The 14,943-nt window shown below is 38.5% G+C and overlaps 1 protein-coding gene across 1 annotated transcript; it reads left to right on the top strand.

The window, feature by feature from the left end:
- The first annotated feature begins 5,692 nt into the window (after positions 1 to 5,692).
- LOC115921721 (multiple inositol polyphosphate phosphatase 1-like) lies at positions 5,693 to 14,133 on the top strand. The gene is made up of 4 exons (XM_030979731.1): positions 5,693 to 6,629; positions 9,061 to 9,328; positions 12,920 to 13,142; positions 13,660 to 14,133. The coding sequence occupies exons 1-4, from the start codon at positions 6,060 to 6,062 to the stop codon at positions 14,096 to 14,098; spliced, it is 1,500 nt and encodes a 499-aa protein (XP_030835591.1). The 5' UTR covers positions 5,693 to 6,059; the 3' UTR covers positions 14,099 to 14,133.
- Positions 14,134 to 14,943: the final 810 nt, after the last annotated feature.

The raw sequence follows: 14,943 nt of genomic DNA, 5'->3' as shown, positions 1-14,943 counted from the left end.
ATATTGTACATTATTCTGACAAAAGGAAAAGTCCTTTACTAAAAATATATGTGAATTATATATAAAAGTGAATCTTTAAAAAATATGTGAAGTTTAAAATGATTGCAACTGCTCTATTCTGTGCTACTTGGGGTTTTGTGTTGTTCATTGTTTGTTTTTGCCTCTACTTTGGTGAAAAGGAAATACGAACTTGCAGATGGGAATTTGTAGGCAAAGTGAAAAAAATGGGTGAGAATGTGGTGTTTGGAAACGTTGCTTCCGAGTCTCGCTTCTTTTTTGTCCATACATTTGAGCTTGAATTTATTATGACTATTCATGAAGTACGGGGCACAACATCTTTTACAATCCATTATATATTTCATCCCTTTTGAAAATTAGACCTTATTTTCTTTAGGAAATTGATGCCACACCATAATGTTCATCTGCACTAAAAGTTAATGGAATACTCCTGAGCAGACTTTCGGATCACCTTATATATACAGGTTGTGTTGAATGACTCATGGCACAAATTTATTTAGAATTTATGATTAGCCTGAAATATAGCCCTTGAGTCTTACCTGTTAACATTATAATATTGAAATTTATTGAAGATAGCGCATTTACTAAAGCTTTGTTGCAATGCGATTTCCTTTCAATTTTTGTCAGAATTGCAGTAATTCTTGATACATGTAATGAAACAGATGTTAGCAATTTCTGCGTAACGTATTATAATAATAACAGTTTTTAGCCATGCTGTCAGAAAATCTTTAACCTAGAATTCCAGGTTCATTTGTTTTCTTTGTAAAAATAAATTCTTCCGTTAACGTATGACAATGATGTCTCCAAAAAACGTATAGGCAAAGTCATAACATAATAACATTATGTTATTATGTTATCATTCTGTTTCAGTAAAGTACTAGCTTTTCCGATTGTTCTAAGATGTGATCTTGCTGAGCGTCAAAATGTAGCATGTGCCTTTTTTTGCGTATATTTGTTGTGTTTTTGTTTTTTTAAACCCTTGAGTGGGAAGTAACTGTGTTAGCAGCTTGTGCATTTAGTTGCAGTGTAATCTGGAGCTGAAGTTGCATGTTCCTTCCTATGATATTATCTTTTAAAGGTTCCAATTAACTTGATTATTTTCGAGAAAGTCAAAGTAGCTAAGAGCAGCAAAAATAAGAGGGGCAGGAAAAACACCTAGTGAAATGAAATGTAAATGTTTGCACCGATGTTGGCAAACTAGACCTTTAAGTAAAGTCATAGTCCACCCTGCTGTTACATGTATGTTCATGATCAATGTATGTAAACTTCAACCACAGGAAAAAAACAAAAAAACTTTCAAACATCACATAGTACCTCTAAGAGAAATGCTTATATTTAACCATTTAAGGAGATATTTTCATGCAGCTTTAAATCGTATCATATACTTTATTTAAGAGAATGCAGCTATGATGATTTTTAAGCAAGATAAATATTGTCTGTCTGAAGTGGAGCCCTTTTCCCCATTGTTACAAGAATCTGAACTTATTTGGTGTTGTTTTAATGTATAATGCATAAACAATTGGTTTGCCATGCAAATAGGAAACACAGGTCCTGCATGCAGTACTGTGTACACAACCCATAGGAGTTGTGCACATTTGTACCACTTATGTATGCAAATCAGAGGCAATGGGAACATATATGTCTAGCAGTAAGTCTCTCTCTCAATGATTGTATGCTTCATATATTTCTTATGTGATTAGTTCATTTGCTAAGATGGCAAAAGGAAATGTAAATGAAAAAATAAGTGCAATACGAAAAAAAGAAATTTGAGATATTATCTCAAAGTAGATGAAATAATGTACTGAAAAGTGATCAGTACAATTTGGGTGTGAGATGTGATATACAATCATGTAAAATAGAGAATTATTATTTCTATTTTTCTCTTCAATCCGATAATTTTGTTTTATCTGGTTTGATTTTTTCTCTTGACTGTGTGGGATAACTTTAGCTCAGCTGAAAACACGAAAATAGTTTGTGACCATTTTTTGCCTTATGCATTTTTCCTGGTTTTCAACTATGCAGACTATTAAAAGAAGTGGCGTGTCTTAAGTCAAGAAATTTTGTGAAAGTATTATTTATTGTGTTGTATCATGGAGAAGTGTGAGTGAAGTGTTTGGTGTAGAGACGAGAGATAGTGAAAGAGAGAGAGAAAGAGTGGAGGTGGAAAAGGAAAGGAGAAGAGAAAATAGAAAGCAAATTGAGTGGATCGACAAAAGAAGGTCAAGAGAAGGGGAGAGATTATGAACGTTTATGTACTTAGAATATATGCTAGATGGATTAGGCAAGGGGATACTAGCCCCCCCCCCCCCCCTCCCCTTGATAAACCACTAGAAAACAATTCATAAGTGATCAATAAAATGAGTGACCACAGGTTGAATTACCTATCATAAAATATATAGTCCTCGGCAACATGATTGATACATAAAGGTACAATGAAGTTTGATATCTTTGGGGAATATAAGTTTTATGTTAGCTTGATAAATTGACAAATTGCTCAATTCTTCCATTTCCTGCCTGATTTCCATTTCCTTTGTCAGTATTGTCTTTTTATCAAAAAGCTGATAACGGAGTACAGTTGACGGAAGAAATTGCGGCTTCAAAGTTTTGCTAGATGTCAAAGAATCACAGTGCCATCTACGTTACAGCGCATTTGTACCAGGTTAGATCAAGGGTATATTGTATGCAAGGGCGCATACATCTGAATAAATCTTTGGCAATCAAGTAAAAGCAAGTGAGAAGGAAAAAACCGAAGGGAAAGAAGAAGAAGAAGAAGAAGAAGAAGAAGAAGAAGAAGAAGAAGAAGAAGAAGAAGAAGAAGAAGAAGAAGAAGAAGAAAAGAAGAAGAAGAAGAAGAAAGAAGAAGAAGAAGAAGAAGAAGAAGAAGAAGAAGAAGAAAAGAAGAAGAGGAAAAGGAGGAAAGGGAAGAAGAAGAGGAAGGGGAAAAAAGGAAGAAGGAGGAAAGGGAAAAAGATGACGAAAAGAAGAGGAGGAGGAGTAAGAAGAAGAAAAAGAAGAAGATGAAGAGGAGGAGGAGGAGTACAGTTGACGTTAAAAAAAAAAAAAAAAACCTCTCACTTCAAAGTTTGCAAAATGACAAAGAATCACAACGCCTTTTACATATTGCATGTAAACTTTGGACCATCTTTGGAAATCAACTATATATATAAGCAGTTGAGAAAAAAATGCAAGGAAATAAAATAGCGAATTAGGAGAAGTAGACGAGAAGAGGAGGAGGAGGAGGAGGAGGAGGAGAAGAAGATGACGATGAAGAACGGGAAGAAGAAGGGAAAAAGAAGGAGAAGAATAATATAAGATGGAAATTAAAAAGGAGAAGAGAGAAAGGAGAAGGAGAAGAGAGAAAGGAGAAGGAGACGAGAGAAAGGAGAAGGAGAAGGAGAAGTCTGTTGATTGAAGTAGGTATAACCCGAACGCATAAAAACAAAGAAATGGAAACAGTGGGCGGTTTTCCTTTTGCAATATCTGTTTCACTCCTAGAATGATTTCAGATTTTGAACCCCGCCCGTAACCTTCCCTGCCCCTTCCCTGCATGTGTGGTGACTCAATCTTTGTGTATGATTCAGCTTCATAGTGACATAATGCCAAGAAATACTTTTTTTTGCAATTCCTAGTATTGGAGTAAACGATTTTTTTTTTTAAATACAGAAATATCTCCCATATGTACATTGAAGACAGCCATGGATGCATATGCCCAGGCGCGTACGCAGGATTTTTTCAAGGGGGGGGGGGGGTTAACATTTTTAAATCGGGCCGAAAATTATCGCATCGACTCAGCCGGCCGCGCTCAATAAGCGTGGGGGGGGGGGGGGGGGGGGGTAAGAGGACACTTTTTTCTTCTTTTTTTTTGGTCTCGAAATTTGAAAATTTGACATTTTGCTCCGTTGGGGGGGGGGGGGGGGGTAAGGTCGCCTTTTTTAGGTCAGCCATGGGAATAATTTTTTAGGGGGGTTTATACACATAAAAATACCAAAGGGGGGTGTTTAACCCCCAAACACCCCCCCCCCCCCTGCGTACGCGCCTGCATATGCCCCATCCCTTTATACTCAATTACTAAAAAAAAAAAAAAAAACTGAGCGATATAAAGCAGAACAAGAAAAGGAAAGGGCAGAAAGGGCTAATGCAAAAAGAAGTTAGGATCCTCTCATACTATTATATTCCCCGTAATATTATACCCCTAAAGATGATCTTGTACATTATCATTTCATCTGCCTAAGACTGGTGCCCCCACGGCCCTACCAGCTAATGACCCCCCCCCCCCCCCCCCCCAATGACTTGATTTTCTTACGACAACATTATGAAACGCTCATAATTAAACAGACGCCTCCACACATTCACATCACCATGCACTGTAGACATGCTTTCTGGAAACTGGTAAAAAGGGGGCGGAGCTATAGGGTAAAAAAAAGCACCAACCTTTTCCAGGCTCTTTAAACATGCTGGTGTTTTCCCGGCGCCCATGTAGGCACAAACAGGCGCACTGGAAGCAGTTTGGGATGGGGGGGGGGAACATTTCAGGGGCAGTGGCGTAATGAGCAAAAACGTTTGGGGGCAGAAAACAAAATCTGCATCACCACCACTCTCATATGTAACATGCAGACCCCAGGGAACGTTTTTCAAAGTGGAGTAATAACGATCAGGTATAGCGTAGGGAGCGAAGTGAGTGTGGGGTCCAGGGGTTTTGCCCCGGCGGGGATCAGGGAGCCCCACAAAACTTAGGAGATTTAGGCAATCAATAATAGTTAGATTAGCGTATTTAGATACCTTATTTGCGATACTGGTAGTTCACTAATTGGCGTGGGGTCCAGGGGGCTGAGCCACATGAAGCTCCGAGGGGGTTATGCCAGTTAAAGGGGGGGGGGTGTAGCACGGCAAATACTTGTTAACGCCATATACGCTGAAATTTCATGAGTTTTTCCCTCGTGTCTCCCACACATTTTGATACCAAATTGGATATGGGCGGATCTATGGTTCGGGTGTTAGGCGACAAAATATTATCACATGTCTATAAAAATATGTAATTCTCACAAATGTGAGTGTGTAAGAATATTTCCCCCCAAAATGTGCATATTGTCATAAAAATATTAATTAAAAAAAAAAACATAAAAGAAAATAAACATTTCCATCTTATTCAATATACTTCAATCTATCACCATCCTAATTTTCACATTAATTGAACCTTCCTAGGCCGAGATCTTGAGGGGGCATAATGCCCCCACCCCCGGCCGTATTAAGACCTCAAATTGTCCGCCCTTTTTAGGGTTAAGGCCCTTGAGAAAAAAAAACACGCTTTACCATCCTCTAACAATATTTCCACGATACATGAATGCGCGTAGGGCAATTATCAAATTCTCTATTGATTAATTTAGGGGTATGCGGAATGTTTAGAAAATTTAATTACTGATTAGTTGTGATTCAATTCATGTTTGTTATTACTTTTTATTTTATTTTTGGTTAAATAATACAAATATTTAATCCTTTACCGCTGATTTTTTTCAGGGGGCGGGGGCAAAGATACGTTTTGTCCCCCCCCCCCCCCAACTTCTGACGCCCCTGGGCGCAAAGATACTGCCAAAAAGTGCCAAATAACAATTAGCAACAACAATGTAATCTTACATGCTGAGCTCAGCAAATTACAATAGTAATGTCCCCCTTCGCTGTTCCCGTCATTCAAAATATGTCAGCTGTTTAATTAGACAATGCTTATACCTTCTTGCTGGGTAACATAGCTCACAGTCGTTCTCGACAGGAATCACAGGATATGTAGATTATAAGAGCATCCAGCGAACGCATTGTTTCACGAAACCGACGTCATAACAAGTTCACGGACATCCTACTGAAACGTGTGTTAAATTTGCTACGCTCGCTTTTAATGGGCGAACTATAGACAACTTCACTAGTTTAACGCTGCCCTGATTATTCCAAAGGTCGAGACAGTCAGAGCATGTTTGTTCAATAATACAGAGGATACTCGACGTAAGCACTCTTCTGCTGATCCTAGAGAGCGAGAACAACAATTAGCAAAAATGCATCGTCTGGCAATATTAATCACCGTTGTCGTCTGCGTTTACGGCCAAGGTCCAACAGCACGCTACAGCACGAAGACCGGCTACGAAACAAGCTTCGAACCTGGGACCGACGAAAAGAACCAGCGGTTGAGGGACTGGCAGACCATAGCCAGCGATGTCGGGGAGAGCGCCTCGGTAACGGGCTGCAAGCCCGTGGGAGTGTACGCCGTCAACCGCCACGGGATGCGGTACGCGAGTGATAGCGACATCGAGGATTACAATGCCATCTTGGCGAGGATGAAAATGACCGGCGTCAGCGAGGAGTTCGCCTACCTGCTCAACATCACCGACAACCTCTACCCGATAGCGCTCGAAAGTTCGCTCCACCCTGCCGGCTTCGCTGAAATGGAAGGGTTGGGTATGAGGATCAAGCAACGTCTGCCGGAACTCTTCGTCAAAGATGGCCTCGACGGGTTCGACTTCCAGGGCACGTATAGACAACGGACCGTCGACAGCGCACAAGGTTTCATCAACGGTCTCCAAGGTCCGACAGCTAATTGTTCCTTCTCTAGCAAAACACCTACAAGGGTAAGTTCACTCATGCAATCCTAACACTTGCTGTACCGATCAGCGGCACTATTTGGCAAGACATGATTTTGTCTCTCTCAACCCAGGAATGTTGAATAATACCATTTTGATGGTAACCCATAAGCACTCGATGCTTAGTGGAGATGAACACTCCCGGCCTACAAGCGACCACTATAATACCAATATCATTATATATCTAAATAATTACACTGTCAACTTTAAAGTTGGAATACATTTTTCTTTTATTTCTTCTCCACTTATGAAGTGATTGTATCAACATGGTTCATTCTTGATAGATAAAGTTTATATTTTCTCATAACGTTATTCATCAATCTCTTTGCCTCTTTAGGATGATTCAATTCAATTCAATTCAATTTCGGTTTATTAATATCAACATATACAAACAATGTACAATGCAGTAGTCCATGGACCAATAATGCAATGTTTACATAAAATGTGCATAAAAACAGGAATGATCATATAAATGTATAATAAAAATGATAAAAGATAAAGTTAAAATTATTGTTCATACCTAAAGTTATATACATATATAAAAAATGATAATAGATGGATGATAATAAATGTTGAACCAGTTATTGCAAGTACAAGTAATCATTAAATTAAACAATTATTTAAAATATATAAAGTTATGAGAAGATATAGACGGTATCTATCAAGAATAAACTGAATGGTCATAATCACTTCAATTCAATTCAATAAAGGTTTTATTCACATGACGTTCTGGCAGCCGAAGCTGAATTGCAGGTCATTTACAGGGTATGATGGTTAAAATACGGCATTGTACATGTAACATGAAACAAAATTAATGACATATAAAAGGATAAATATACTAGATACATTCATACATATAATAGACAGCATCATTAAACATAAACATATACAAAATGCATGAAGTAATGCAGCTAAGGAAATGGTAATTTGTTGTTTTACAAAGTAATGGAACAAAATCATCATGTATTAACGGAAATCACCTTTGTACAATATTATTTTTACTACCGTAGTCATTAAAACAGTTTCGTTTCACTCAATACAATATAGGCCTATACTAAAATTAAATTCAAAGCTTTATTAAAGGGAACAATGCAGCTAATGAATTGGTTATTTGTTGTTTTACAAAGTAATGGAACAAAATTATCATATACTAACATAAGATACGAATATAATGATAACACCATGCTACACGAAATCATATTAAGATAGGAAGATGTGGCCCAAACGAGGATTAAACAATTATTTCAGGTAATATCAACAAGACAGTATTCATTTCTTAAAGTGTATTACAATAATCGTAAATGAACATACTCGGGAAGAGTTATCTGCATCTGTATCTATATGGTTTGGTCAGCAAAATGTCCTCTCGAGACACATCCACGCTAACTTTGTGATGAGAGAAGCGCATTGCGTGTGGACAAATTTATCTATTTTGTTTAAATTGAGCTTTAAATGTTTCCAGGGATGGGCTATTAACAGTTGAAGTAATAAATCGCTCCTCGTAAAAAAGCATGTGATAGTCAATGCTTAGAAGACTAACGTTATAAGTATGGGGGGGGCGATGTAAATTTAAAAGCGGATATTGAAATTAACTGATTTTAAAGATTGTTTTCCGGTGCCCAGCAGGTTGTTAGTACTGATAAAATCATGAGATAGCTTGTTTGTGCGACTGCATGTTTCAAGTTAGGAAAAAACCCATCAATATTGAGAAATAGGGGTGGTGCCAGCTTGCACAACCCCTGCTTACATTGGTTGAGAACATGTAGATCCTGAAAACGTTTTAATAAACTTATAAACTTATCTTTCAACTCACATGGAGACCCAACTAGAAGTTACGTACCTAGTTTCAGTTTGTTTTCGTTATCATATATTTCGCGGCTATGTAAATGCTACACAGATATCATTATTGTGTCATTGTCTTAAAATTATTCCAATAGGACCACTTTTGACAAGGTTTGTTTATTTGTCGCTTCAATTTACTAAAATTGCACTAAACAATTTAACAATTTGAACATTTTGTAGTCCAAGAAATATTCATAATTTTTATTCTAAGAATTTAATTACTGTACACAAAATACTCTTCGCTTAAAACCATATGGTTTAAAACTTTAAACAACGTTGTATCTCTTATTAACTTTTCCCCAGCTCCGATGTGTTTGAAGACAAAAATTGTTTAATGCTTCTTATTGTCAAACTGTGCATGTGAATTTAAGTTTTCTGCAATGATTCAGTTGAAACACGATACCAACTACTTCGAAAAATCATCCTTAGGCGATTTCAATAGCCTTTGCGTCACCTACTAAAATATGCAAACATAATATCTATGGGACATGCAAAGAAATTATCCTCGAGTGGTTTTCTCGAAAATAGTTGCAATCTTTTTGTTCTATAGTATTTTTCTTCACGATTTTATTAACAGGACACGTTGACGTGTACATTCAATTCGACGGCGAATTCGACGGCGAACACTGAAACCGTAGCGGTTGACCACGAGCTTGAAGGGAAAGACCTCCTGCTGAAGTTCTACGAGAGCTGCACGAAGTTCATCACGGACGTCGACGACAACGATGCGGCGCTCATGGAGCGCGACAGGTTCGAAGAGGGACCTGAACTCACCTCGGCCTACAAAGCGGTGGCCACCAAACTCGCCCCAATCGGATGGACGGGACCATGGAACATGACCAAAAGTGACAACAAATTTCCTATTTCAATTTCTTAATTCATCTATTATTATCATCATCAACAAATAAGTATTTTATTTATACTATCAGAGGGGTTTTCGTTGATAATTATGTTGATGCTTTAATTAGTTTTTGTTTGTTTGTTGTTATTACCTTTAACATTCAAGCATAATTTAAAGTGAAACCGTTGTCTGAATATTCGAGCTTGTAGAGATCGGATACATATTCTACTAGTGATGGACGCGATATTTCCATCTGACATCTCGCTTTGCTAGTACATCGACGTTTGGCAGATTGGCTATTATTTATCCGTGTCTTTCAACAGTCTTGACTCTGTACGAAATAAATGTCTATTTTTGTCCTTTTGTACCAGAGTTCAAAACTATTTCATTTCATTGCATTTTTTGAGGGGATGATGAGTAATTCTTTTAATAGCTTATTTAGATTGCAGTTCTTCTTGTTTTAAAACATAACGATTGATTAAAATATGAACATTTAAACTTAATATACACTGTCGCTCATAAAGGTGGAATATTTTTGTTTTATCCCAATTTATGGAATTATTTTAAAAATAATTTTAAAATAATAGATCTAGATAATAGTATACATTCTCAGATTTTATTGAACAATAATTTGCCAATGTGTGTTTTCCGTGACTGCTAAAGCATATGTATGCTACTATGCTTATCAACTAGGGGACCTATGCCCTTAAGTCATAAATGACAGTAATGAGGATTAATGCCCCACAAAAGGGCACTAATATAGCACATCGACACGGTTTTGATCCTGGGGTCTCACAGTTACGAGGCCATTACTTTGTCACTGAACCATGACTGTACGCAGCGGGGGCTAGGGTAGGGGCAGTTTCATAAATAAAAAAACCCACAGAAAATGCAATAAATTTTCAAATATTTATTGCATTTTACCCCGATTCCCAACATAAAAAAATCTTTTGTGTGTCCATGCCTTGAGCCATAATGCATGGCCGTCCAGAGGATTTTTTTTATGTTGGGGACCGGGGTAAAATGCAATAAATTATTGAAAATTTATTGCATTTTCTGTTTTTTTTTATATTTATGGAACCTGCCCCCTACCCTAGCCCCCGCTGCGTACAGTCATGGTTCAGTGACAAAACAATGGCCTCGTAACTGTGAGGCCCCAGGATCAAAACCGTGTCGATGTGCTATATTAGTGCCCTTTTGTGGGGCATTAATCCTCATTACTGTCATTTATGACTTTAGGGCGTAAGTCCCCTAGTTAATAAGCATAGTAGCATACACATGCTTTAGCAGTCCCGCAAAACACACATTAGCAAATTATTATTCAATAAAATCTGAGAATATACACTATTATCTAGATCTATTATTTTTAAATAATTTTTAAAATAATTCCATAAATTGGGGTAAAACTAAAATATTCCACCTTTATGAGCGACAGTGTAGATATTCGAAGAATACTGACGAGTATGCGCTGAGGCTAGGCAAAGCTTAGGGCTGCAGTTACACGATCACATTTCCATCGAATTGGGGAGTCCAATCTTATGTAATCTCTTTACACAAAGGTTCCGCAATCAAAGTTGCATAACCTTACTGCAGTACAAAGCACATTCAGCATACATTTCGACTGTACAAGGAGGAATATATAGATAGAACGAAGAATACTAGAGCTAGACAAATTTGTAAGAAATTGAAGAAGTATAGGATACGAGGTAGTGATGTTGTATGTGTCATCAATGACATAACTAGCTTCAGCATTTATGCGGAAGATTAATTTCATGGGGGTGGGGCATCGCACTCTTCCTATAAGTATATCATTAAGGTCATCGTTATCTCATTATATAGTAAGAACAGGGTGTGTTAGAAGGCGTGTCATCTTCTGTTCACTTTGCCCCCCCCCCCCACCTCCCTCTCCAATTTCCTTCTCCCTCTTTCTCTCTTCCCCTCCTTTTCGTCATTCCCGGGGGGGGGGGGGTCACTTGCCCTATGTGACCTCCTATACCCCTCTAAAGCATGTGTCATAAATGTGATTTTGGAAATCATCCAGGATTGGGAAGCGGGTTCCGGATATGATGTTACGTTTCGTTTCCGTTGAGTACCTGCAAGTACCCCAGGGATTAACCGCTTTTTTGTCGTAGAAGAGAGGGGGAAAAAGGACCATGTAGAAATCGCGTTTTTAGAGAGTCGAATGTAAAGAGAGATATCCAACGAAATGCTATTTGCTTTAAAGCTTATCTGCCGTAGTTTACAGGAGGGATTAGACCGCCCTGCAAGGTCACTGGACAGGTGGTTATCTCATCAACTCAGCTCTCAGTTAACATAAGAAAAAGAGGATCATGGGGGACCAATGGTCACCGATTAGGCATTGTTTGTTATATGGAGGGTGCAAGTAGCTACAAGTAGTGCAGTGGGCCTTTAAACTCAACTGCATTTTATAACAGCGCAATAATAAATTCGTGAGCGAATCTGAACTTGTTACAATAACTGATCACCCTGCTAATTAAAAGTCACTTAAAGTGCACATTAATTTTCACTTTAACATTGATTTTATGTACCTCTAATCAAACAGTATTCTTAAAATATGTCTTATTGTCCCCTTAGAGAAGATACGTTATCTCCAAAGTGCAAACTTTGAAAGACAACGCAGACGGATGGCTCTTACGTGGGGTTTCACATAAGAGTCACACTTTGTTGCTATCTTCAGTGGTCTGATTCTGTTAAATTCAACAAAGAGATAATGTGAGATAAAGGGATTGGAGGGGGCGTTACCTTTGTACGACACACGGCTCCTCGGTCACTTCCTTACATTAACATAATTCCTATAGCTACAACTCTAGACCCAACAAATTTCCTAACCCTAACCCTATTTCTAAAACTAAACCTGACCGTAGCCTTAGCCTAAATCCCAATTGCAACCCTGATCCTAAAAACGGCGTAGCTACAGGTGAGCACGGGGCGGGAGGCACAAGGCGCCAATCGAATGATCAGACGATAAAATGAAAGGAAACTTGAGAAAAGAAAGAAAGGGAAAGGGAGGAGGGGAAATGGACGAGAAAGGAAGACCCCTGGACCACCTTCCGCATCATCCTCCTCTTCAGTAACCTTGGAAAATTTGCATTTCATTTTCTTAGCAATACCATGCAGTGTACTCTACCCCCCCCCAAAAAAAAAAAAAAAATCGTGCCAGTTTTAGTGCCCCCCCCCTTAATTGGTGCATACACGCTACGCCACAGACTCAATACCCTATTTACAAAATAACCACAGAATAATATTGTCACCGGAGGAGAAATGTCGGCAATTTTTACCCACTATTTATACAGTGCATAATATAGGTGCATGGTCCAGGGATTCGAACGATCGCTTGTTATGATTATGAGGAAACTCATGTGGGGGAATCGTTTGTCATTTCCTGAAAAATCAAATTTGAGGGAGAAGTAAAATACTATTAAACAATTAAAAGACATAAACGAACAAAACAAAAACAAAAATGTCGAAACCCTTTCTAACAATCCTTGATGCATCCCTGATAAAGCATTTTTATCCAGTTCGCAACTGGTTGCCGATCCAAATCTAATTTTATCATTTGCAATCTATCTTACAGACGACCTTGAAGTGATGCATCACATGTGCGGCTACGAGAGCGCGTACTACGGTTCTTCCCCCTGGTGTAACCTCTTCTTAAGAAACGAGTCCTTGGCCGTGGAATATTGGCTCGATCTCAAGCAATACTGGAAAGAAGGTTATGGCTACGACATCAATTACCAAATGGCGTGCCCACTCGTCGACGATGTCGTCGAGTATATGACGACTGTGAAGAAAAATGGGTGAGCTTTCAACCTATACTGATATGTTGGTACACTCTCCACCTTGAGAGAGCCCCTCCCCAATAATCAAAATTCTCTTCCTCGCTGGTAGAATATTCTTACCAAACAAAATGTTTATTATCTTAACTTTTTATATCCTTCTTATTATTGCGCAGCCAACAAGTAAGGCCCGAAATACCTTCAAAATTCTAGAAAAGTTTTGAAAAATCTAGAATTTGAACTTTATCAACACTTCTTACGTAAAGTTTCGTCATCATCTTATTTCAAGGATAATAGTAATATCTAACAGCTGCCGTTATATTTCAAAACTTTATTATAGTTAGTATGGTTGACATAATGGTAAAGTATATCATGAACTCATACAATGTGCAATGTTTATTGTTTATATTGATCAAGTATAGCGCTATTTCATTATTCATAGACAAAAGTCTGTTTCAAAAGCGCTTTATTTTTGTAATCGCCCACTTTATCTTTCAAAGTCTGTAACTGCTTGTTCATTCCTTTGCTTGTCATGCAGCACCCGCAGAGGAAGTTTCAAGTTCGGCCATTCGTCAACTCTCCAGCCGTTCCTGACAATACTCGGTCTCTACAAGGACACTCCCAAACTACTCGCCAACAACTACGACGTCAGCGTCAACCGCGCCTTTCGCAGCGGCCGTATCTCGCCCATGACCGGTCACGTCAGCTTCAACGTCCTTCAGTGCCCCAGCGACCAGTACCGCGTGCTCGTCCTCCACAACGAACTCCCGATCAAGCTCGGCACCTGCGGGGAATTCTTCTGCCCGTACGACGACGTTGTTTCGCACCTCGAGATGTCTTCGAATGGTTGTCGGTTCGATGCGCTCTGCGGGACGAACGGCCTCTACCCGGGCGTCAGTCGAGCCGACACTCTTTCGAAGATGTCCATTTTAACTCTGATGGTTACTCTCCTCGTGTCTTTCTTTGTATTGCAATAAAACAAAAATTAACAAGTTTGTAATGATTTTTTTGTATTTTTGGGGGGGGGGGGGGGTAAACTTGAGGAACATTTGAAGAGCCAGAGGGAATGATATAAATATAAATGAATATAACGGGTATATGACAAGGTCGATCATCTCATGTGTGCAACGGGCAAAATGTGGTGAACCGTCGGGCAAACTGTGTTGGGGCAAAGTTAGGTGAACAGACTGAAACAACATTTCATGTAAAATACCATTATTTCCTGTATCATGAATTGCCACTGCAATGAATACTGGACATTAATGGTGGGTTGTGTCTGTCTGATTTAGCTCAGCTGGGAAAGATTATCAAATCTTTTTTTTTTAATGTATAGTTCTTTCTGTAAAATGTACACTTTCATTCTTTACATCGTATAAGCTTAAGCTCTTGTCAAGAGGTCAAGTTTACGTTAAAAATAAAGTTGAATGTTGGGGAAAATTGTGCTATTTTGTGTAAATTCTTCATAACTCTGTAATGTGATATTTCTTGATCATTAACTTTCTCTTAAGTAGTAATGTATATAAATTGTTTACTGTATACTCAGTGATGATGTCACAAAACTACGATTGATAACTATATCGTACTCATCCCAAAGAACGCTGTTAATATGCATGAATTATTCTTTTTCCTTCTTACCTACACCTGGGTTAAGAGTGGTAAACGTAGATTAATATCTTACCGAGGGAATAAGTGGCTGGGAATCGAACCGTATGTCCGCAGTCCAATGAATCGGTGATTTATCCACTAAACCACGTATGCAGGGCATTCACCTAAAGCCTCGGTCACAAATGCCATTACGAACTGCTACGAACGCCGTACGAAC

The sequence above is a fragment of the Strongylocentrotus purpuratus genome, unplaced genomic scaffold (assembly GCF_000002235.5).
Source record: "Strongylocentrotus purpuratus isolate Spur 01 unplaced genomic scaffold, Spur_5.0 spur5_scaffold_10, whole genome shotgun sequence".
Classification (NCBI taxonomy): Eukaryota; Metazoa; Echinodermata; class Echinoidea; order Camarodonta; family Strongylocentrotidae; genus Strongylocentrotus; species Strongylocentrotus purpuratus.
This window is presented reverse-complemented; position numbering and strand designations above follow the sequence as displayed.